Here is a 23621-nt window from a genome sequence, read left to right as displayed (position 1 = left end):
ATACAGACAAAATGGATGTTTCCTAAGCAAATTTTTTTCAATAGGGCTAAAGAAGAAGGTATTGGATTGGATCTTCCTTCATTTGTCTAAGATGAGTTCCAATCGAATTGACTAATATCTAATTTGGTTAAAAAATATGAAGGGGTCAGATGTGGCAATTTGATCATGAAGCCAAAACTAGTGGCTGTTGTCCACACTGGCTTCGTAAACAACTTATAACCTAAAATTGCTTTTCAATATCAGATTGGATTCATGATCGATTCATGAAAAGATTTGGTAAATCGATGTTTGTTCGATTGAGCCATAACAATTGAACTTGAAATTTGAAACAATTCGCTAACATTCGAAACATTGTTAATAATTCAATTAAACAATTGAAATAATTCGAATCCAGCATTTTTGTTTTTAAACGAAGTTTTTGTTTTTCGTTTGCCATTTGACTATTTTTCGAATCAGAAAATATTATTTTGTGTAACGGCTTAAAGCATGGAAAAAACAATAGAAAGCGTTGTGGCTGGATAAGGAAATCTCCAACGGTCGAACGAGAAATCGGAAGCGATATGGAACTCAAGCAAGCATCAGTGGTGAACTGAGGGCAACCAAGGAAGATTCATCCATTCATGATAAATTATTAGAAATCACATAGCCATGATTTGAGCGATAATCTGGAAAATAAAGCAAACAAATCGGAGAATTTCAATCTATCCTTGGCCAATAATCTTAATTTTTTATCATTTAATTCACTGATTAACTTGTTTACTTTTTGTTTATGAATTTAAAAAATGATCTTTATGCCACCTTAGTCGGCTAAATTTATCTTTCTTTTCTCTTTTATTTCGCATTTTTTTTGTGAATAAAAATATTTTTAACCAGAATATTTCATGATTTTTTGCCCAAAAATATTCAGTCTTTTTCCAGAATATTTCATGGATTTTTCCAAGAAATATTAGGTCTTTTTCCAGAATATTTCATGGATTTTTCCAAGAAATATTAGTTCTTTTCCAGAATATTTCATGATTTTTTGGCCACAAATATTTGAGTTTTTTGCCTCAATATTTCATGGATTTTGCCCAGAAATACAAAAAAGAAAGAAAAACCATAACATTTTGTGGATGACGTTAAAACCCAAAAATGTTATGAATTTTGCCGTATATTTTACGACTTTATTTTTCTGTGTGTGGGATCGATTTTTGACCAATTTTTTCTGCTTCTTTATAACGAAGAATTTCTTTGTTGTTTTTTTTCGGAGATTTATTTTCAGTTTTTTTTGCTGTTAAGATTTGTTTTCAATTCAATTCAAAAGAATTATTTGGTTTTTCATTTAATCCTGATACAGTTTTGTTTTGGGGGTTTTTCTAGTTTTGTTTGGATTTTTGCTGTTGCTGTCCAGTCGTTTGTTTGTTTGAATGATGGTCAAATCTATTTTCAAAATAAATTCTAAAGATTCAAATCGATGAAGCGAAAACTGAATAGGGTAATAAAAAAACAGCATTATCATTTGAAACATTACATCATTGTTTCTTCTGGAGAAAAAATCCTATTTAAACTTGAATCCAATTTTTTTTTCCAAAGAAAAACCAATAAGACAATGAAATTATATGATTTTTCCTTGAAAAAAAATATAGCTATTATTATCCAACTTTTTGTTCCCCAAAAGTATTTTCCATCATCAACATCATTCATTCATTCATCATTCATAGAGAATATTCTCCCCCAAACTATTTCCACCCTCATACTAATCAATCATAATAAATTATTATTAGTATTTTTCTAGCTAATCAATTCTATACAATAATATTTGCGTTTGTTTGTGTGTGCTATATTGAGCGTAGGAGAGAGAGAAAACAAAAAAGTATTGAATTGAAAACTGACAATCAATCCAAAAATAGATATATAATAACCAGAAAGAAGAAAAGAAAAGAATTTTCCAAAATAAATAAAATTTTCATTATTGTCTTGTGTTGGATTGAATATGGATGTATGCAATATACGTCATATAATTTGATAATTCTATTTTTAAATAAAAAAAATTATAAAATGATAATTATAATTTGTATTAAAACAAGTGAAAAATGTTGATAATTATAATGTTTGTTATAACCAGATAATAATGATGAATACAATGAATGAAAGAAACAAGACAAAAGAAACGTTGCTTGATTTTTTAGGAAGAAAAAACAATTGAAAATTTTATTTGTGTAAAAAAAAATTCTTTAATAAACATGTCTTATGGTTTGTTTGTGTGTATGTGTGTGTGTTGATGCAATGTTGATTGCAAAACAACAATTGACGGATGGATGAATTGAATTTGAATTTGAAGAAGAAAAAAAGAAGAAAAATCTAGCAAGTGCAATCAACAGGTAGGTAGGGTTAGATGAATGAATGAATGAATGAATGAACGAATGATTGAGAAAGTGAAGAACCAAAAATCTTTTCTTTTTTCTTCTTATTTGATTAAACAATCGATTTTAATGAAGAAAAACATTCCACACATTTTTGAATATCAAATGATGAAAATGATTCAAGTGAACAAATCAAAAAAAAATCAAATCAAATTGTTTTTGATTATTTGTATTTGATAAGATCAAATATTTGGACAATTTTTCGTTGTTGTTCTTTGGAATCAAAAAAGGAAATGTTGCGAATAATTTTTTTACATAGGAATGAATGAAAAGATGAGAAAATCGCCATAAAGAATGTCTTTTGTTGATCAATCAAAAGATTGATTTATTGAATCACAAGTGAAATGACGTTGGATGTTGTCCACTTTAAACACATTTTTTATTATTATTGTTGTTATTTTTAGGCAAGGGTTCTTTTAATGAATGTGTGATAACGAAGAGTTAACAAAAATTTTTTTCTGAATAATGCTACCGTTAATTCAGAAAAAAATAACATTTTGTTTTTCTTTCATAAATTTTCTGAATAAAAATGTTTATTTTGATTTTGTTTTTGTAATATTTTCAATCTGATTGACGTAATATTTCAAAACAGCAAAAAAAAGAATCTTTATTGTTATTTTGGCCATGATAATGACAATTGTTTTGTTGATTAAGTTGTCCACAAAAATGATTGATAAATGATTAATGAGAATTTTAACCAAACAAACAAAACAACAACTGAACAATTGAAATCATAAACAAATAGCCACTGTGTTTTTTTATGATTTTTTTTGTTCATCTTGAAAAACAACAAAAAGAAAGAAATTCGGAAGCAGAAATCATTATTGCATTTCATCATTTGAAAATGAAAATTACGTAGGAAAACAAACAAACAAACAAACAATGTATTTTTTATTTCATTCATTTCTTGTCATCAGTATGTACATATTCGAGAATTCTCGTTCGCGAATTGATCGATGATCATCATTATCATCTTTCGTGGTAGGTTAGCAATCTCTCTCTCTATTCATCGATCATAATATGAATGATCATTTATTATTCAAATCAAACAACAAAAATGAAATCATCAAAAAACAAAATACAAAAAATAGGAATTTTACATTCATCATTATTACCATCAAAAATCTACAAATTTATTCACCCAATTCACCGAAAGAGAAAGCGAATGAATTCAAAAAAAAAAAAAAATGAAATTATAATCAGTGAATGCTCAGGTATTTAAGATGTTCAAATTTTATTTATATTTACGATTACGAAAGAGAAAAAATAAACGATAGACGAATGAATCAAGATTTTAAACAAGACTGTTTTATTTTAAGGAAGTTATATATTAAAAACGCAAGAAAGAAGAAAAGAAAGAAGAAAGTTCCACCAAAAAAAAAAAAAAAAAAAACAGTAAAAACTGTTCGAATAAAGATTACTGTGTTCGATTGTCGAACGATTCGAACACTGTAATTTAACCCTTGTTTCTTCTAAATCCTTGATTTTTTTCTCCAATTCCGAAATCAAAGAATTTTTGTTAACCAATTGTGATTTTAGTTCTTCAATTTGTCCTTTTAGAGTTAATTTGTGTTTTCTTGCTCGGGCTTCTGCCGCCCGGCTTTTGTCCGCTTTGATCTCTCTTTGATCCATCTTTGATCTCTCTTTGATCCATCTTTGATCCGCTCTTGCGACGGTCAAGGCGGATAGATCCACTTTTCGGGCGGTCTTTAATCTTTCCTTACGACTTTCTCGAGCCCTTGTGAGAAATTGAATGAAGCACTCCTGAATAGAAACAAACAAAATAAGACAAATAATTGATGAAAAACATAAAAAAGCAAATCATTTTAATTAATTTACCTCCAAACTGCTTGGCGGTTCTTTTGCTAATTTCATTATTAGTTTTCTAACGGATCGAGCTCTCGTTTCCGAAGGTATTGAAATGTATTTCAAAAATAATTTATTGATGAATATTTGAACATAGGTTACTCTTCAACCCTTGAGGAAATTTGTTCCAAGATTTTGGAAATCATTTGATAATAATCTAATTTATAATCTCTCTACTTCTACACAATAGCTTCGAATCGATGATTAAAACATCAGTCAAACCAAACTCAATGTAACAAATCAAACAAATATAACACGTGGTAAGGTTTTTTTTTGTATACAAAATCAAATTGCTTATTCAACTATATATAGCATCTAACAATCGAATGAAAGAAAAATTTTTAGAACATTTTAAATAGATTGAACAAAAAATTCAATCGAACAAAGATCAAAAGTTCGAAACTTCGAATCTCAATTCATTTTATGTTTCGGCTTCATTGATATGCTTCATTCGCAAATGTTTCTGATTTCTAAATGATGTAATGTGTAAATGGCGACATTTCAACATTCGAGAGAAAAAAACCCCCCGAAAAATCTTGGGGATTTAATTTCGAAATCAAGCATTTGTTGATTGATTTGATCTGCGATGGTGGTAGTGAAGGAGGATTGGAATGTACATTCATTCGCTTTTTACTGTAATTAAATCTTTTGATAACTCTTTTTTTTAATTGCTTTTTTTCCCTCCGCTCCGTTTAATTAAACGAACCCAGCAACAAAAAAAAAAAAAAATTATTTATGGATTTTAATAATTGATCAATTTTTCTGGAATGTTTTAAGTTCAACGAATCATCTGATTGACAGATAGGAAAAAAAATACATTTTTTCTCTTCGATCATCACTGAAATTCAAGAATTTCCGGCAATATTCATTTCAAAAAAGAAGGAAGAAAAATCGAAAAAATTAATAAGAAAAAAAAATGTTTTTAGGAATTTCTTTCATAAATGATTATTGAACAAGCAAGCAAACAAACAAACACACATCAATAATGATTTTTGATTTATCCAGATGTTCAATTTGTTCGAAAATATATTCTTGATTCTTGATTTTTTGATTCTTACATAATGTCAATCAAAAAATTTGATTATTGCAGAATTTTTTTGTTGTTGTTAACCAGCTCTGTTGTTGTTGATAAAATTCTGTCGAAAATTCTATTTAAAAAAATCCATATTTTGTACAAAAAATCAAAATGTATAAAAATAAATCCAAATCGACTAAAATTCAGTGATTTCCGTGAATTGAATTCAAAACAAAACACCAAAAACAAAACAAAACAAAACAAAAAATAATTTCGTAATCTTTCCATTAATATTTATGGTCTTTTTGTGTTTTTGTCATATGCAGAATATATTCTGGTTTTGTTGTTGTTTTCAATTATTTTTTTTGCTCTGATCCAGAAATTAATTCCATTTCATTTCGTTTTTTTTGGAGATTTACATTTGATTAATTCATTTAGATCGAATAATAATGGAAATTTCGTTGTTCGAGATTTTTTTCCATTGAATTATGAATTATTTTTAGCAATCGAAAAAAAATCCACAGCGGATTCGATTTTTCAATACAAACCAAAAAAATTCTTCGTCCAACCAACGACATCTAATGGCAGAAAAAGTTGATTGCAAAACAAAAATAACACTGTTGCCATCTGTGTACAGATAAAAAATTGATTTTTTTAAAAGTGAAAAAAATTTTATTTAAAAAAAAATCAAAGTAATTTGAAATTATAATGAAAAAATCTATACATATGTTTTAGCTGTGTATTATTGAATGATGATGGTAATGGCTAGTTAAATTTATAAAACAAAATTATTTAAAATGATATTATTTGTTTAATCAAAAAAAAAGAAGAGAAAAAAGTATTTTAAATCCGATAATAAATGAATAAGTATTATAAGGGGGTTTGCATAATGTAATGTATATTTATAAATTTCACAATGAAACAACTTGTAATGAATTCTCCTGTTTGTCATCAAAAAAATTATATCTTAGGATCAATTCATGGGAAAAATGAATAAATGTTTTAAAAAACAAATCATGATTTTTTAAGTGGAAATTGTAGCATGATTTACAGTTGATGAAATTGAATTATTTGCAACTATCAATGTTTGATTATTATCATTTTCAATAGTAATAGTATCGATTGTTGTTGTTCCATTTGTAATCATCTTTTTTGATTTTGTTTCTTCATTATTATCCTTAACATCATTATCATTATCAATATTTTCTTGTTTTTGTATTAAAACTTTAGAATTTTGTTTATCATTATTGGCTGTTGATGATGATGATAAAGTTGAGCATAATTGATCGGGAATATCCGCAACGGCGGCTGTGGTTGCGGCAGTACTATTAGAAGATGTTACATTTGTTGTTGATGATTTTACAATATTGAATAACATTTTTGGATTAGATAATGCAGCTGCTGCTAATTTTGGATCACGTTTAACTAATGGTGGTCGACCTCTACCACGTTTAATAGATTGTTTTCCGCCAACGTTGCTGATGTTTGAATTTCCATTAACACCTTTATGACCATTTACAGCACCACCGTTTGTTAATTTTTTCGTTGATTTTGCTGATATAACAAATGGATTCAATTTTTGTACCTGTTGCTGTTGAATGGCGGAGGCAGTTGTTGTTGTTGTTGTTGTCGATGATGTATGATGTTTAATTTTCGGTGGTCTACCACGACGTGGTTCTACACGTATCAAATTGCCTTCCGGTATTTCATATTTACTATCAACAATTGCTGCTGTTGTTGTTTTTAATGTTTTGGTTTCATCAGTTTTAGCTGTTTCCGTAATATCACCACCAGCATTATCAATTACTGATTGATGGTTATCAACCGAATCCGATGATGATGAAGAGGAAGAGGATGAACCACATGATGGTAATATGTTTGTAGTGTTTGTTGTTGGTGGTGGTGTGGTCGTCGATGATGATGATGATACTGATCTAAGAGCTGCAAGATTTTTTTGCCATATTTGCTGTGACCATGATCGTAATTTTGATTTGGTTATCTTATTATTCTTTGTCTTACTACTGTTACTACTATTACTATTACTGCTATTACTATTACTATTATTTTTATTTAATAAATCATCATCCAATATCTGATGATCCGAATTAATTTGATAATCAATATTTTCATTCGATTTTTTCGGTGTTTCTGTTGTTGATTGTTGTTGATCACAATTATCATTTGAAATTGATAATTTTTTCTCCGTCGCTGTCGATGATGTTGCATTTCGATTTCGAAGTAATTTTCCACCCAATAATAAACCTGAAGACTTATGAACATTGTTTGCATTATTATCCTCACTAGCTGTTGATTCGGATTTAATTGTTATCGACGAACCAACAATAGATTTACCATTTGTAGTTATTGTTTTTTGTACATTATTTATATTTTTCAATTGTGTATAATTCTGTTCATTCTGCATCATTATTGTCGAACATTTATTATTTCTATCATTTAATTCTTCAGATTTCGGTGGTGATGATAATGCTGATGATGAAGTCGACGATGATGATGGTGATGATGATGATGATGATGATATTGATTCAATGATAGGTTTTTCTAATATTTTAACATTATTATTCAAATTTAGATCATTTGTTGATTGATGATTTGTTGATAATGTTGATTTATGTATTTTTGTTACATTAAATTGTTTGTTATGATCACCATTGGCAGCTTTTATTATATTATTAGTAGTAATAGTTTGATTGGTGGAATTAATGGTGAGATCATTAGAATTATCAACATGTTTATCATTATTATTACTATTTGACTATTTAAAGAGAAACGAAAAAAAACACAAAACAAAAAAGAATTTTAAAATAAAAATGAATAATTCCAAATGATAAAATTTAGAAAAAATACTTAAACATAAACTTACAATCGGTAATTTACGTTTACGTCCACGTTGTTTACGACCCGTATGTAAATTATTATTATTATTAGTTGTAATAGTGGTAGTAATTTGATTATTATTTTGATTGATTGTCACAGATGATGATGATGATGATTTTAAATTAATATTATCTGCTTTGTCATTATCATTACCATTATTATTATGATTAAGATTTTTATCATTTTTTGAATTTTCTTTATTTATCGCCGTTGTCAATTTATTAACATTATTATTATTTTGTTGATTATTCTTATTATTATTATTATTATTTACACGTAATGTAGCTAAACCGGCAATACCAAGTGATTTAGCTGAATCGATTAATGAATCAATACGTTCAGTAGGAACAACTAGTTCACCTTTATAAACAAATTCAAGTATATCATTTAAATCTTCATTTGTAAAATTTTTTAGAAATACAATTGGACAAAAACCAAATGGTATATGATGAAATATTTCTTTAAAATATGTTGATGATGCTGCAAGTATAACACGATGTGCTTTAACTGCTTGTCCATTACAAATAATTGTTACATCGCATAACATTTCATCACAAAGCATTGATTCAAATGCTGATGACATACGATCCTGATGATTTAAACGTATCACCTGATAACTATTCATTTCATTTGATTGTTGTTGTTGTTCTTGGCCAGATTCATCAACACCACTATTATTTCCATCACCACCACCGCCAATACCAATATCATTTGAATTTGAATTCTGATTAGCCATTATTTTCTAATAGAGAAATTTAAAAAATAAAAAATTTCATAGGTTTAAAATCAATCAATAAATTTATTTAATGGAACAAATCAAAATGAAAATCAAATTAGGTCAAAACAAACTGTTGATTCAATTTTCATTACAAACAACGAAGAAAAATATTCAACGAAGTGAAAAAAAAATGCGAGCAACATACAACGGGAATGTATCTGTGTGTTGTTTCGCAAAAAAAACTAACTTGCGCTGCAGTGAAGCCAACATTTATCATTATTTTTTTCATTTCTGTTTTTTTTTCCATTTCAATATCCTACTTGTTGAGCAAAAAATATTCGGACAAACATAAAATATCGTTAAATCTCTCTCAAACAACTTAATTCCAAAAAGGATTTTTCCGATAAACATTTTTCTAAAATTCTAATTATTCTTTTAAAAAATCTACAGTGAAAATTTTTACAAAAACATCTATCTGCATGTATGGATTTTATTTGAAAAAAAAATTCTACAGTCCATATATTTATTGCAAGAGGGAGTATGTACGTGTGTGTTCATAAACACACACCAACAAACATACATACACACAAATGATGACGACGCCTTTTGCATAATTTTTTTTATTCATCTAAAAAGATAAAAATATTCATTTTTTTCTTTCGGAAAAGAATTACGCAATCAGGAAAAAAAGAGAATAAAATATTTTTAAAAAAATCTCATATAAAACGTATACACCAGGTTATAAATTATCATTATATCGATTAGTAATTATCATTGATTTTTTTACAAATAAAATTATAATGTAATCACTATATAGAATCAGGAATTTGTAACAAGCATGGTTCCCCTTCTCGTACACAACAGAAAATTACAATTTATAATTTCATTACAAAAAAAAACGAAAAATTCAAATTGGAATAGACAAAACAAAAACGATTCGACCTACCTTTTTTAACCAAGAAAAAACAAAAGATGATCAATCAAAATTCATCTATTACATAGAACTTGAACACACACACAAATTGATTTATAAAACAAAAAAATCATTCACTTTACAAATTTAAATTATAGAATCAAAAACAAAATAAATTCACAAAATTAAAAAAAAAAATTCGAATGTTGTTTTTTTGTGTAATAAAATACACAAACAAAACCAAAAAACAAACAAAACAAAACAAGAATTAAAACAAAGAAAAAATTTACAAAAAAAAAAAAAATTTTCAACTAAAAACAAAAACAATTCACATTCAAAAATTCGGTTATTTATTAACAAGAAATGTTCCGGAAATTTAACATCTGTATTCCGGTTTTTGGTTTTGTTCAAGAATTTAAAAAGTTTTTAAAATGAATCAAAATAAAAAATTCTTTATAATTTAAAAAAACTAAAAAATCTTAGCATTTTATTAATTCTGTTTTTATAATAAAAATTATTTTTTTATTTTTGCTTGTTGATAATAATGGATTCAACAACAACAACAAATCATAAACAAAAAAAAAAAAAAAAAAGATACAAGAACAACAACAACAACGACGACGACATTCGACATCGATTTTTGGCGAGCGCTCAACAATTGGATATAATATGGGCGGAGAACGAAGAAGAAGAGGATGATAATGATGAGGATTTTTGTGTGCTAAGCGAGCGAATAAAAAAAAAAAACGCGCACACCATCATTTTATCAAGGTAGTAGTATTAGTTAATGTTTGTAAAAAAAATTTCATTTATGAATGACCCAAAATGATACGATGGTTGTTTGATTATGTCAAAAAAAGTAGTGGTTCATTTTTATGTTTGATTTTGGATTGAAGCAGAAAACTTGTTGCGCCTCTACAACATAACGCAACGAATAGCGCGCGTTGTTTTTTTTTAGATCATTCAATGTATTCCAAACCATATATGTACATCAACGCAACATTAGTTGTTGCTTCAATTGAGATAACAAAAGTGTTGAACAAACGCGCCATTCAGATTAAATAAAGTGTGAGTGAGGAAAAAAAAACGCGCGACTTGGCCAAAATTCATTGGTCGCTATGCCGCTACCAAAAAAACGATTCGATAAGATTGTGACCAAAACTTAACATATAAAATAATTCGGCAGGGAAGCTAATGGTTCGAAAAGAAAGAAAGAAAAAAAATCGAATGATAATGATGATTATTTCATTCTAAACCAAAAATTCCGAATGATATTTGCCTTTTTCATTAAATTATCATTAGTGATTCTCTTTTTTTCCTATTATCAAACTTGTTCAATTACCCTACAAGATGCTAAAATATCTTTGTAAATGACCACGGTAATAACCGAAAAATCTTCAAAAAGAATCATTTCCGGCTACCAAATGCTATCAATGTATATATATGTGTGTGTGTGTGTGCTACCGTACATGAGCATTTCGTTTCAATATAATGATTTACATAATGAAAATTTATCGTTGAATAATGAGAACCAATTTTAAGATACAATTTAAATGCAAAGAATAAAGAATAAAATAATCGAAAAACAAAATGAATTGCAACATCATCGATATATACAAAGCATCGTTTCTGTTATTGACATAAGTCTACTGGGAAAATTCATTATTTCTCCAAAAGCAAAACAAAAAAAAAAATTAATCCTTTTTGTTTCCCAACAATTTAAACTAAAAAACCTCCAATTCAATGGGTAATAAGAAATCCATTTCATTAATTAAAATTTTTCATTTTCAAACGAAAAAAAATCGGCTTTTTAAAAGAATCCGCTGTTTTGGCTTTCACAAACTTCCAAATTATCATTAAAAGACAAAAAAAAATTCCTAATATTTATTTCAATGTTGAAAAAAGATGTCACCACTATCATATTAATAACGGAAGTTTATTGTTGCATGATCATCATAATTCAACAAAACAATTTAGCTAACAACAATTCAGTGATTCTGTGTAAAACCAAAAGCTCACAAAAACTATTATGTACAAAAATCTGAAAAGGTATGATGATTTTTTTCCACTTTGAAAAATATATTTCAAGATGTGTCACACACACTTATATATATCAAAATCATATACTGTGTGTGTGTGTGCCACAAAAATTCAATCACATTTAACTATTTTTTTTTTCATCATTTATTCGGGTAAATCCCATTTTTTTCCCATAGAAAAAAAAACCCAAGTTATGAAAGAAAAAACTGGCCAATTGCGTATGCGCTGATGACGGGAAATATACGCGACCGAAATGAAAATCGGGTGAGAGAAAAAATAATCGGGTTCACACACACAACTCAACATGGTTACAAGAACAAACTTTTTGTGATAGTTTCAACACGAAAAAACGAATGGCCCACTGGATATATATAGTTCATATGAATGAATGAACGGAATGGAATGGAATGGACTCGTCAGCCAAAATAAAAAAGAATTGGTTTTTTTTCTTCGTCGTCGTCGAATCTATATTGTAAAATTCTCATTCTCGTTGTTGTTGTTGTAGTTTCTTCATGATGATCATAGAATATTTTCTCATTTTTTTCCTTCATTATTATTATTGTACAAGGTATGGTACTCCCTGTGTGTGTGTGTTTTGTCAAACAGCTAACCAAGAATATAAAAAAAAATTCTTGTTTATCATCATCATCATCATCATCATATTCCACAGAAGCAGAAATAACAATAGAAAAAAAAAGTTTCTTCCTTTTTCAATTCAATACATTCAAGAATTACGTGTAACCCATTCGATATATTTGTTTTTGTTTTCTTTTTGAAACGAAAAAAAAATCTTTTTCATCTTTAGAAAATATTTTTTTTTCATCCAAAATTTCAATGAAACTTTTATTTGTTTGATTTAGGAAAAAAAACATATAAGAAAAATATTCTTATCAACTCACCACCATCCTATCGAATAACAACAAAACTTCATTGGAATTCCAGCTAACTAATCATCATTCGAATTGAATCTAACTCTTTTTATTCGACAAAAAAAAAGAAAGAAGAAACTTTGACATTTCGAATCTGTTGTTTTGGTTCATTGTTTATTTGAAATTTATTTTGAAGAAAAAAAAATTATTGATGATCAGAGCTTAATTAAAAATCATCATTATCACCATAAACCAATAAATAACATCAGTAAAAAAAACATCAGTGCCTATCGAAATCATCAATCAATCAATCAAAAATAATATTTTGATAAAAAAAAATTTCGAAATGCTATACCAAACGATTGATGGTAGTGATTGGAAAAAGAATAATAACAACAATAACAATTCAAACGCATCAAATTTGAATAAAAATCATTTTATGCATCAAAGTCATTCATATCATTCAATTATACATCAACAACAACAACAATTACCGCAATCAAATACGGATACAAATATCGTAAATAAATCGATACAAAATCTAAATGATGATGTTTTGATTGAAAATGCTGAGCTTATTGAAAAATTATTTCCAAAATGTCGACCAAAAACTAAATTATTAATATCGCCTTCCAATATCAATACAAATATTATTAGTAATAATAATAAACAAAATTCTATGGATTATAATGATTCGGTTGATGAATGTTGTAATAATGATAATATTGTCAATGATTATCATATCAAAAATAATGATAATGATTGTTCATCTTACAATATTGATGGACAATCATTATCATCATCATCGATTGATTTGAATAATAAAAAATCAAAAATTCAACAACAACAACAACAGTCAAGATTAATAAAAAATTCAAATCGTATGAATAATAATAATAATGGAAAAAGATTATGGAATTTTATGGGTATATCACCATCACCATCACCACCACCATTGCCAACATCATTATTATCCCCGGTAGATGATTCAAAGATTACTAAACAACAACAAAAATCAGATGATTCTGAATTGAAATCGAAAATTCGTTCAATCAATAATAATAATAATGATGATTTGATTGTAACAAGCGGCTGTTCACGTGATCGATCATCATCAAATGAAACATCATCATTGATATCAAGAAAATCAATTTCTTGTGGTAATGAAACAAAAACAAATAATTCTATTCATCAACGACCAAGAAGGCTAAAAAATCATCATGAACAACCAACAATTGCAGCAAAATTACGATTAGATAATCTACTTTTATCACCTGCTGAAGATGATTCTCGTATTCAAAATTCAAAATTAGATATTCAACAATGTCGACAAAATAATTTTGATTATGATCTTAATGATGAAGATGATATTCTATTCAGTCGTATTAATATGGATCGAGATAAAAATATTGTCGATATGTCGATTAATAAATCAATCGATTCTACTAATAATATAAAACGAAATCATTATAATGATGCGGATGATGATGATCATGATAATGTAAATGCTATCGATGACAATAATTCTTATCAATTTCAATTTAATTATCAAAAAAATGATTTAAAATCTCGTCATGATCATCAACTAGCAATTGCCGGTGGTAATGAATTATTTAGTTCAAGTCGTAGTACACGATCAAAAAAACGTTATCATCATCATCCGATTAATCCAAATCATCAAATGGCTATGACTAAATCGGCTGTAGTTAAGAATAAACTTAAATCAAATATTGGTTCAATGGTTATACGACCATCATTTAATTTTATGGATTTAGCACCATCACCCGATTTGATGGAAACTAATGATAATATGGCCAAATTTTCGGCCAATGATAATTGTAGTGACAAAAAAATTCCATCATCATCATCATCATCAACCATGCCATCTAGTGTAGCTCAATTCCGTAATAATAAACATTCTATTCCAAACATTCTGAATCAGAATAATAATGAATTATTATTGGTAAATTCTTCATCATTATCATCGAATGTTGATCAATGTTGTTCATCGACAAATGATTCGAACAAAAATGTTATCATTAATAATTTATCAGCCATAAATTATGATGTTGATGATGATCGAACTATGGAACAGAATCCAAAATATTTAAATGAAAATGATTCTAGTCAACAAAAACAGCAATCCGAAATAGAATCAACTGTTATATATAAAAATGATGATCGAATTCTTTCTTCAAGTGATATAAACATTGATTCGGTAAATAATAATAATAATGATAATAATTGTGCAACAATTGAATTAATTATGACTAATAATCGATCATCATCGAGCAATAATAATAACAATAATAATAAGAATCGTAATAAATTCAAATTTATTGAACATAAACATCATAGTGATCATCAATCTTCTTCCGAAATTTCAAATAATCAAGAATGTGTTGAACAAACAAAATCACCACCTAATCAAACAACATTGTTGTCGGAAATGCAAACAAAATTTATTACCACCACCAATCAAACAATGATTGATGACGATGATGATGATGATGATGAGAATATAACAAATGAAATGAATTTGGTTTGTGAAAAATTTGTCACCGATTTAAAGAATAAATTATCGATTGTATCGAAAAATACTGACAATAAAGATAATGTTATCATTGATAATGATGATGATGATGATGATAATATTCAAACAACAGAAGTCTTTGATAATAATAATTATATTGTTGATCATAATGATATTATATCCGAATCCGATTATTCAAGTATATCGATTGAGAAAAAATCCGAATTCGATATTAATGAATTACCGATTGCACGTATTATTGGTTCGGTACCGATAGCTCAATATGAAGGCTCACCAAAACGTTATGGACCAAAACCTGGTTATCCACAACGAATCATATCATCTTCATCATCATTATCAACTAATAACATAATAAATAATGATTATTGCAATAGTATGACATCTATTCAACAACAACAACAACCAATAATAGAAAAACAAGAACCGATAATTAATAATACTAATAATAATGCATTAAAATCGATAACATTATCATCGGAAAATGATTCACCACATTCATCATCATCATCAACATCGGCAACATTTTCCAGTACCGATGTTAATAGTTCATCAAGTTTTTCTTGTCAATCAAATAACCGACCGATAAAAAAATCATTACCATCAGCATCTGGATGGCGTTCAACATCGAACAAATCCAAAATAATAATGATGGCAAATGATTCCAATCAACAATTATCATCGTTTGAAGAATCTAGTCAAAATAGTTTACCAATTCAAGAATATAATAATAATAATCCTTCTAATATTATTCAGCAAACACAAATCAGTTGTGATGAAATAGTTAAATCAATTTTAAATATATCGAATATCGAAACTGCCATCGATAGTGAAACAGATAATGCATCAATAAGTGCAAAACCATCACCATTGAAACAATTTAGTGATAATAATTTGAAATCCGAACCATGTGAGCTAGAAAATCAACAACAACGGCAAGAATTTGATGATAATTATATGATTTCATCGAATGAGACGAATAAAATGAAAAAATCTTTCAATAATGAATCATCATTATCGCATAGTATAACATCATTTAAAAGTCTTCAATCAAATGAATTATCAACAACAACGGCTGCAAAAATGACAACATTAAGAAAATTTTCTTCAACTACGAATGCATCCACTACTGGCCATTCATCTGATTATCTAAAAATGAATAAATCCGGTTCACTAGAATCCAGTGATGATAGTAATAAATCTGGCGATAAATATCATTATAATGATGATTGTGGTTCATCATCGTCATCACATTTTCATCGAAATAAAGAATTTCGTAAGAATTATATAAGATCTCATTTTACAACACAAAATGATGAAAATGAATTGATTGTAGCTGATAGCGGTATTAGTAATAATGATTTACAACTTGATCAAACATCGGCAACATCATCAACCGTTGATACTAATAATAATAATAATAACAATGACAATAATAATGGTGATGGAAATAATCGTAAAAGTAAATTAAGTTCATTCATATGTTTATCACCAGAATTGATTAATGGTAAAGATTTTCTTGAACATCATCAATATTCAACACATTTAGATGTTGATGATTTATGTTTGTCTGGTAATGATCGTGATTATTATAAGGATAAAATATCATCATCATCAATAATACCCGACAATGATATTGATTTGAATGGAACCAATACAAAATTAATGAATATTATGCCCGTTCTTGAAGATGGTCTTTCATCCGGTTTGCCTTCAAGCGATAACGATGACGATGATGATGGTGAAATGATGGAATATGATGATGATGCTGATGATGATGATGATCGTGATCATGTTCCAATAATAAATAATGATCAACAACAACCATTATCCGATAATTATTATCATGAATATCAAAAATCTAATGGTCGAACTGTAATCGGTTGTGAAACAACATCGACAGCAAATTTACCACAATCATCATCATCATCATTCAACAATAATCAACATCAAACGGTGAATGGTGATGGTGAATCTCTTAATTCGAATTCTTATGACAATTATTATCATAATACTGGTAAACAACATCAAGATGTCACCAAAACAAAAATTATCAATGGCCAATCACAACCATCATATTTTAATGTTGATGAAAAAAATAATAACCCGTATACGATAAAAGATGAATCCAATTTGACAACATTGAATTCAAATAACAGAATTCATAATGTTGATAATAAAGATTCGAATCAAATTTCGTTTGATAATTCAAATTCATTTAGTTATCATCAAATGATTACAGGTATTTTTTGAAGAATATTTTTTCTTGTTAAAATTCCTTAAATTCAATTTTCAATTTTTCTTTTTAAAAAAATAGATGAAACGAATGCGGTAAGACATAATTTTCCACTGGCTGATGGCACATCCAATTCATTGAATCAACCAAAACGAATCGACATTACTGATATTCAATGTCAAACAACTGGACAACTAACAGGAATACCGATTCATGATAATAAATATTGTCCAAGTTCGACAACATCTAACAACAGGTATGTTTTTTTTCCTCGTCAATTTCATTTAAAGTATCGTTTATTGAACTTTTTTTCAGATCAAATTCACATATATCGATTCAGCGAGCATCAATGCCAAATAAATCGATTCATTCATCATCATCATTGTCGACCAATCAAAATATTAATACAAATACCAATACATTATCTCCTAGATCGACAATGGATGCTGTTTCTAATTCACCACAATCACCACCTCATTCATATGGCCATAATTCTTATCATAATTATTATCATCATCATCATCATATATCACCACAACCATCCAGTGTTCAACAACATCATCAACAAAATTATCCAAATTTAAGCAATAGTCCAACAATGTTGCAATCGCCTAATTCACCTGGTGAAGGTTCACTTCATCATCATCATCACCATCATCATAATGCATCATCATCATCGTCAGCATCATCGGCTGCATCATCCGTTTCATCTGCATTAGCTCATCATGGACCACCACCACCACCATCATCATCATCTTCATCTATCAATCATCATCAATATCATCATTATCATAAGTCAACACAACAATTAGATCAATCGCCTACACAAAATACTCAGTCACAACCAAAAACTACTGTGAATTCTACAAATGTTCCAGGAACAATTAACAATTCGAATGTTACACCTATTGGTTCATCATCATCATTACCAGCTTCAAACGTTAGACATCCTGATGATGGTTAGTAATCACTTATTATTTTCGAGTTTTTTTTATATAATTTAAAATTATTTTTCTCATTAGACTGTGATACTGATCAAGAGACTGATCGGCTACTTGGTAGTCAACGTTTAAATCAAAATGATGACAAAGAATTCTATGATGAAAAGGTAATAATAACAAATGTTTCAAAAAAATTCTCATTTATTGGTTTTTTTTTCTTGAATACTTTTCCTACATATACTAGACTCAAACAAAACGTTCAAACACATCACGTGAAGGTAATAATGATAATAAACAAATCAACGGTTTGTTTTAATTTGGAAAAAATAACTAATTTTCATTAATACTTTTTTTTCACACACACTATCTTTTCTTATAAAATCTTTTCATTACTTTTTTTTCTCTTATCATTTCCTATGTAAGTTATCGATTAGTTATTTCTATTCAAATCTAATTTATTTTCTATTTTTTGTTGTTATTTGTTTTCCAGTTCGAAAATGGCCATCAAAAGTTTTGATCGAAGGTGTATTATTTCGTGCTCGTTATCTTGGTTCAACACAATTAGTTTGTGATGGACAACCAACAAAAGCAACACGTATGATGCAAGCAGAAGAAGCTGTTTCCCGTATCAAGGTTAGTGTTGTTGTTGATGATAATAAATCTAAATTAATGCTAATTTTTAACAAAAATTTTAAAATTTTTGTTTGCATTCAAAAACAAATTCATTGTTTAGTCATTGGTAAGTTTACGTATAATATTAGTAATAGTTTCGTGAAACAAAACAAAAAAACATTCCTCAGAATAATCGATCCGATCATTGATCTTTTTATTTTTTTTGAATTCCACATTAAATTTGTTAATTATTGTTTGTTTGTTTTTTCCGGTTATGTTTCATCGTAAAGGCACCGGAAGGAGAATCACAACCAAGCACTGAAGTCGATCTGTTTATTTCAACGGAAAAAATTATGGTTTTGAATACAGATTTAAAAGTATGTGTTTGTTTTGTTGTTATTTTTGTTTTGTCAATGTCTTTTTTTTCTTTTTCTCTATCATTTCCTTTCATCATTACCACCTTCGTTATCAACACCATTCGTCAAACAGGAAATTATGATGGATCATGCCCTTCGTACAATATCATATATTGCCGACATTGGTGATCTATTAGTGTTGATGGCCAGACGTCGTTCACAGATCGATGATCAAAATGATTCCGGAATCAAACGTTCACCAAAAATGATATGCCATGTGTTCGAATCGGAGGAAGCACAGTACATTGCCCAATCGATTGGTCAAGCATTTCAAGTGGCTTATATGGAATTTCTTAAAGCTAATGGTATTAAAGATAGTAGCTTTTTAAAGGAAATGGATTATCAAGAAGTACTTAACTCACAAGAAATATTCGGCGATGAACTCGAAATGTTTTCAAAAAGAGAAAAACAAAAAGAAGTAAGAAATTTTGAACGACTTATATACTTGAATGATTTACATTCCAATTCAATCCGTTCGTTTTTCTATCTGAATGGGGAAAAAAATTTAGGTCATTGTGCCCAAACAAAAAGGCGAAATACTCGGAATCGTAATCGTTGAATCGGGATGGGGTTCAATGCTCCCTACAGTAGTCATAGCAAATTTAGCCCAAAATAGTCCTAGTGCTCGTTGTGGACAATTGAATATTGGTGATCAAATTATTGCCATTAATGGCATCAGTTTGGTTGGTCTTCCATTATCTACTTGTCAAAATTATGTCAAGGTAATGGTCTTGTTTAATTTCAAAAAATTTCATTTTTCAAAATGCAAAATTTTTTTCCGCAGAACACTAAAAATCAAACTGTCGTTAAATTTACAATTGTTCCTTGTCCACCGGTTGTTGAAGTAAAAATTAAACGTCCTGATACAAAATATCAATTAGGATTTAGCGTACAGAATGGTGTTGTATGTTATTTGGAATTTTGTGTTGAAATTTATTATTGATAATTTTTCTTCATCATTCTTCAGATCTGTAGTTTACTTCGTGGTGGAATAGCCGAACGTGGTGGTGTACGTGTTGGTCATCGTATTATTGAAATTAATGGACAAAGTGTATGCTTCAATATTCTTTCGATATTCTAGAATTTTCTTTATGGTAATTATTCATCTTTTTTTCAAATTACAGGTTGTAGCTGTACCGCATGATCGAATTGTCAATCTATTGGCCACTTCGGTTGGTGAAGTAGGTTTTTCTATTTTAATTAAAAAAAATATTGATTAATAATCTATAATTTGTTTCAACAACAACAACAACAAAAACATTGATGATTTTTTCATTTCCCATTTTTTTTTCGTTTTAGATTCACATGAAAACGATGCCAACTTCCATGTTTCGTTTATTGACCGGACAAGAAGCGCCAAGTTTTATGTGAACAACAAAAAAAAAATCCCAAGGTTTTCCCTATTTGAATCCAATCCATCCTGATATTTTTGGATTATTTTTTATCCATCAGCAACAACAGAAAAAAAAAATTCAATTTCTCTTTTTTTTCGACCTAAATTTAATTTATTTTGCTTTTGTTTTTTTTTTTGTTCCTGTGTAAAAAAAAAAAATAATTTTCATTTTTGTGCCTTTTTCTTTCTCTCTTTTTTTCCGTCGTTGTTGTTATCATGTCCAATATTACTGCTTAATGAATTTCTGGATCGATTTTTTTTTGTTGTTGTTTTGGTTTTGTTTTCTCACTGTTTTCACTTTTATCATTAAACACCTGTACATGGATCTATTCCATTCACACTATTCGGAATTTTTCAACCAATTTTTTTTGTCATCATTTTGAATTCAATGTATTCTTATAATATTATTCATTGAATATTTTTGTTATACAATTTTTGTCTGTATTTATAGAAAGAAAAATGAGAGCGAAAAAAAACCCATCAATGTCAATTTATCATGTGATCTCAATTAAATAAATAAATAAAAAATTATTGAAACAACAACAGAAAATTTTTATGTTCGTAGTTTTTTATTTGAAAATATTTCCGGTTTGGAAAGTTTCCATACTTCATAACGATGATTCAGAAATGGACTTGTATGCATTTTTTCAACAGTATATGGCTGATCATGACATTTATTTACAATTGTTGTCGATGATAATGTTTTTGAATCATAGAAAAATACACGACGAATTCTTGAATGCGTCAATGCCATAGCACACATTATACATGGTTCTTGGCTTAGAAAACAATCATAATTGGTACAAAGATAATCATCCTTATAATGATTAATATTATTATCACATTGAAATGAATCTGGATCCTCTAATAATCGTTTTTTGACTTGTCTATGTATTTCGGAAACATTCGTTACGGCATTAATCACTGCATGATCTAATGGATGTTGATCGATCCTTGAAATGGTTTTAGTTACAATTCGTTTGCAATCATCCTTGACTATTATGGCCGACATACGTGATGAATCATTGTTCAACATATTTAACGTTTCCATCATTAATTCGTGAATTCGTTTCCAATAATTGGGTGAAAATATACTTCCATCAAGGCATTTAGCTATACTAAAAAAATAGTTATATAAAAAAAAGTTTCAAATTTCAAAAGAATAAAAATTTATATTAAATTATGAATTACTATTTATCTTCAAAAAAATTAATAGGCCATAATGATGATAGTCGTTCGAATTGATTACGAGTTAAAGGGCTTGATGCTGCTACTTCTCGTATACAAAGATTATCGGGATCAAATCCATGTAAGAATTCACGTAAATCGTAATCCATTTCGTCGATTGTTTTCTGTATAAGGTCAACATCCATTTCGCAAGATGATTCTCGTATCTTAGAGACTATTATCTGGAAATTTCCTTTTTTTGAATTGATTCGTTTCAAATGATCCAATGATATTTTAGTCATTGGAAGTTTTGCCGATAAAAATTTCATTATATAGTCAATTTTAGTCTTGTCCGATAGCTGTAATACCAATACCTTGACTATAGTAATATTAAATTAATTAAAAGTAATTAAAATCTAATTTAAAAAAAATACCTGTTGAAATGGCATCATCGTTGTAAATATCCGAAAGAATCGGTTCAGAATGAAACATTTTCTGTTTGACAGATGATTTTTTCAGACGACAGAACATTTTCACTCACTCAAAGAAATTCGATATTGCGTCAGTGTTTAAACCAGTAGTATCGATAGTATCGATTATTAGACTCGAAAATATTTCTTATATGCATATGAAAACAAAATGGATTTAGAATTTCCGTTCGATTATAATTCTTATTTTAATGTAATTAATAAATTATGTGAATTAATAATGTATATAAATCGAGAAAAAGAATCAATTAATGAAATAGAAAATAAAACGATTAAAAAAATTTGTCAAATATCTGTACATTGTTTGAATGAACAATGTGAAGAATATCGAAAAGAAATATTACGACACATAATGGATATCAAATTTCGAAAAATTATTGATCGTGGTATTTCAATTAGTTCACCATTCAATCTAACCGGAGATTCGAATGCATATATTTTACGAATGGATCAATTTTCATCATTCATTCTACATACAGGTGTTGATGAATATTTTTACCTGTTACTATTATTCAATGAAATTTTTATTGTTAATCAACGTACAACAATAATAATGGAAAATGCACCAAAATTAATTAGTAGTGAATGGATGTTTGTATCAAGTAATCGTCATTTACGATTATTAAATAGAGATGTAATCGAATCTTATGTGCTTATCATGTATCCATCATGTATTCATTCGGGATTTGTTGCTCGTAATCAACGATTATCATTGAAATCATAATAATAATAATAATCATTATTATTATTATCATCTATGTTTATATCATGTCATCATCATCAATAATGTTTTAAATAAAAATATCTAATTACAATTTCAACTTATTAATATTTTTCTCTATTATTTTCCAATTGTTTTTTCCTTGTAGAACCTTGGCTTGTTTGATAGAATAATTCACAATGGTGATAATATCATTGGTATCATGTTACGTATTCGTTGAAAAAAGGATGATCAAATTTTTTGATTGGAATTGAACAGCGAAAAAATGAACAACAACAATCCAACCGATTGATAAATGACAGAGGCCAATGTCCATGATCATCCTGTATATAAATTTATTGTCGTTGTTGTTTTTATATTCATTGGTATTGTCCATGT

At 28.1% G+C, this 23621-nt stretch overlaps 4 protein-coding genes across 9 annotated transcripts; 2 read left to right on the top strand and 2 right to left on the bottom strand.

The window, feature by feature from the left end:
- Window positions 1-6164: 6164 nt before the first annotated feature.
- On the bottom strand, window positions 6165-10126 carry LOC113794585 (uncharacterized). 4 transcript variants are annotated; one of them, XM_075820871.1, is made up of 3 exons: window positions 9843-10126; window positions 8165-8920; window positions 6165-8056 (listed from the first exon to the last, which is right to left on the bottom strand). In XM_075820871.1, exons 2-3 carry the CDS (start codon window positions 8912-8914, stop codon window positions 6308-6310), a joined length of 2499 nt encoding a protein of 832 aa, XP_075676986.1. In that variant the 5' UTR covers window positions 8915-8920; window positions 9843-10126; the 3' UTR covers window positions 6165-6307. The 4 variants fall into 4 exon arrangements, with proteins under 4 accessions (XP_075676986.1, XP_075676987.1, XP_075676984.1 ...); XM_075820872.1 differs by lacking the exon at window positions 9843-10126 and adding an exon at window positions 9481-9499; XM_075820869.1 differs by lacking the exon at window positions 9843-10126 and adding an exon at window positions 9102-9188.
- A 2455-nt stretch (window positions 10127-12581) lies between these two features.
- On the top strand, window positions 12582-21258 carry LOC113794566 (uncharacterized). 3 transcript variants are annotated; one of them, XM_075821139.1, is made up of 13 exons: window positions 12582-17511; window positions 17587-17761; window positions 17821-18464; window positions 18528-18613; window positions 18691-18751; window positions 18937-19079; window positions 19349-19435; window positions 19548-19892; window positions 19984-20196; window positions 20259-20378; window positions 20442-20525; window positions 20599-20655; window positions 20774-21258. In XM_075821139.1, exons 1-13 carry the CDS (start codon window positions 13065-13067, stop codon window positions 20843-20845), a joined length of 6534 nt encoding a protein of 2177 aa, XP_075677254.1. In that variant the 5' UTR covers window positions 12582-13064; the 3' UTR covers window positions 20846-21258. The 3 variants fall into 3 exon arrangements, with proteins under 3 accessions (XP_075677254.1, XP_027200484.2, XP_075677255.1); XM_027344683.2 differs by having other exon boundaries at window positions 12869-17511; window positions 18691-18724; window positions 20774-21256; XM_075821140.1 differs by having other exon boundaries at window positions 12875-17511; window positions 18691-18724; window positions 18958-19079; window positions 20774-21255.
- Window positions 21259-21417: 159 nt separating this feature from the next.
- On the bottom strand, window positions 21418-22638 carry LOC113794567 (putative inactive tRNA-specific adenosine deaminase-like protein 3). Its single transcript, XM_027344684.2, has 3 exons — window positions 22469-22638; window positions 22059-22413; window positions 21418-21985 (listed from the first exon to the last, which is right to left on the bottom strand). Exons 1-3 carry the CDS (start codon window positions 22563-22565, stop codon window positions 21421-21423), a joined length of 1017 nt encoding a protein of 338 aa, XP_027200485.2. The 5' UTR covers window positions 22566-22638; the 3' UTR covers window positions 21418-21420.
- Window positions 22639-22642: 4 nt separating this feature from the next.
- LOC142645263 (uncharacterized) lies at window positions 22643-23343 on the top strand. Its single transcript, XM_075821141.1, has one exon. The coding sequence runs from the start codon at window positions 22674-22676 to the stop codon at window positions 23244-23246; it is 573 nt and encodes a 190-aa protein (XP_075677256.1). The 5' UTR covers window positions 22643-22673; the 3' UTR covers window positions 23247-23343.
- The last annotated feature ends 278 nt before the right edge of the window (window positions 23344-23621 follow it).

The sequence above is a fragment of the Dermatophagoides pteronyssinus genome, unplaced genomic scaffold, assembly GCF_027571235.1.
Source record: "Dermatophagoides pteronyssinus isolate colony J.1.1.1.1 unplaced genomic scaffold, Derpt_VIB-CSIC_2022.12 sq0008, whole genome shotgun sequence".
In the NCBI taxonomy this organism is placed as follows: Eukaryota; Metazoa; Arthropoda; class Arachnida; order Sarcoptiformes; family Pyroglyphidae; genus Dermatophagoides; species Dermatophagoides pteronyssinus.
This window is presented reverse-complemented; position numbering and strand designations above follow the sequence as displayed.

Excerpts from the sequence above, each read along its gene's own strand:
- LOC113794585 (XM_075820869.1), bottom strand. The coding sequence starts at position 9,185 with ATGAAAAAAATAATGATAAATGTTGGCTTCACTGCAGCGCAAGTTAGT. Across the intron at positions 8,921-9,101 it reads CACACAGATACATTCCCGTT|AAAATAATGGCTAATCAGAA; the intron begins GTATGTTGCTCG and ends TTTCTCTATTAG. Across the intron at positions 8,057-8,164 it reads GTAAACGTAAATTACCGATT|TCAAATAGTAATAATAATGA; the intron begins GTAAGTTTATGT and ends CTCTTTAAATAG.
- LOC113794566 (XM_075821139.1), top strand. The coding sequence starts at position 13,065 with ATGCTATACCAAACGATTGATGGTAGTGATTGGAAAAAGAATAATAAC. Across the intron at positions 19,080-19,348 it reads AAGCTGTTTCCCGTATCAAG|GCACCGGAAGGAGAATCACA; the intron begins GTTAGTGTTGTT and ends TTCATCGTAAAG. Across the intron at positions 20,379-20,441 it reads TTAGCGTACAGAATGGTGTT|ATCTGTAGTTTACTTCGTGG; the intron begins GTATGTTATTTG and ends ATCATTCTTCAG.
- LOC113794567 (XM_027344684.2), bottom strand. The coding sequence starts at position 22,565 with ATGTTCTGTCGTCTGAAAAAATCATCTGTCAAACAGAAAATGTTTCAT. Across the intron at positions 22,414-22,468 it reads CGATGATGCCATTTCAACAG|TCAAGGTATTGGTATTACAG; the intron begins GTATTTTTTTTA and ends ATATTACTATAG. Across the intron at positions 21,986-22,058 it reads AATTTTTTTGAAGATAAATA|TATAGCTAAATGCCTTGATG; the intron begins GTAATTCATAAT and ends CTATTTTTTTAG.
- LOC142645263 (XM_075821141.1), top strand. The coding sequence starts at position 22,674 with ATGGATTTAGAATTTCCGTTCGATTATAATTCTTATTTTAATGTAATT.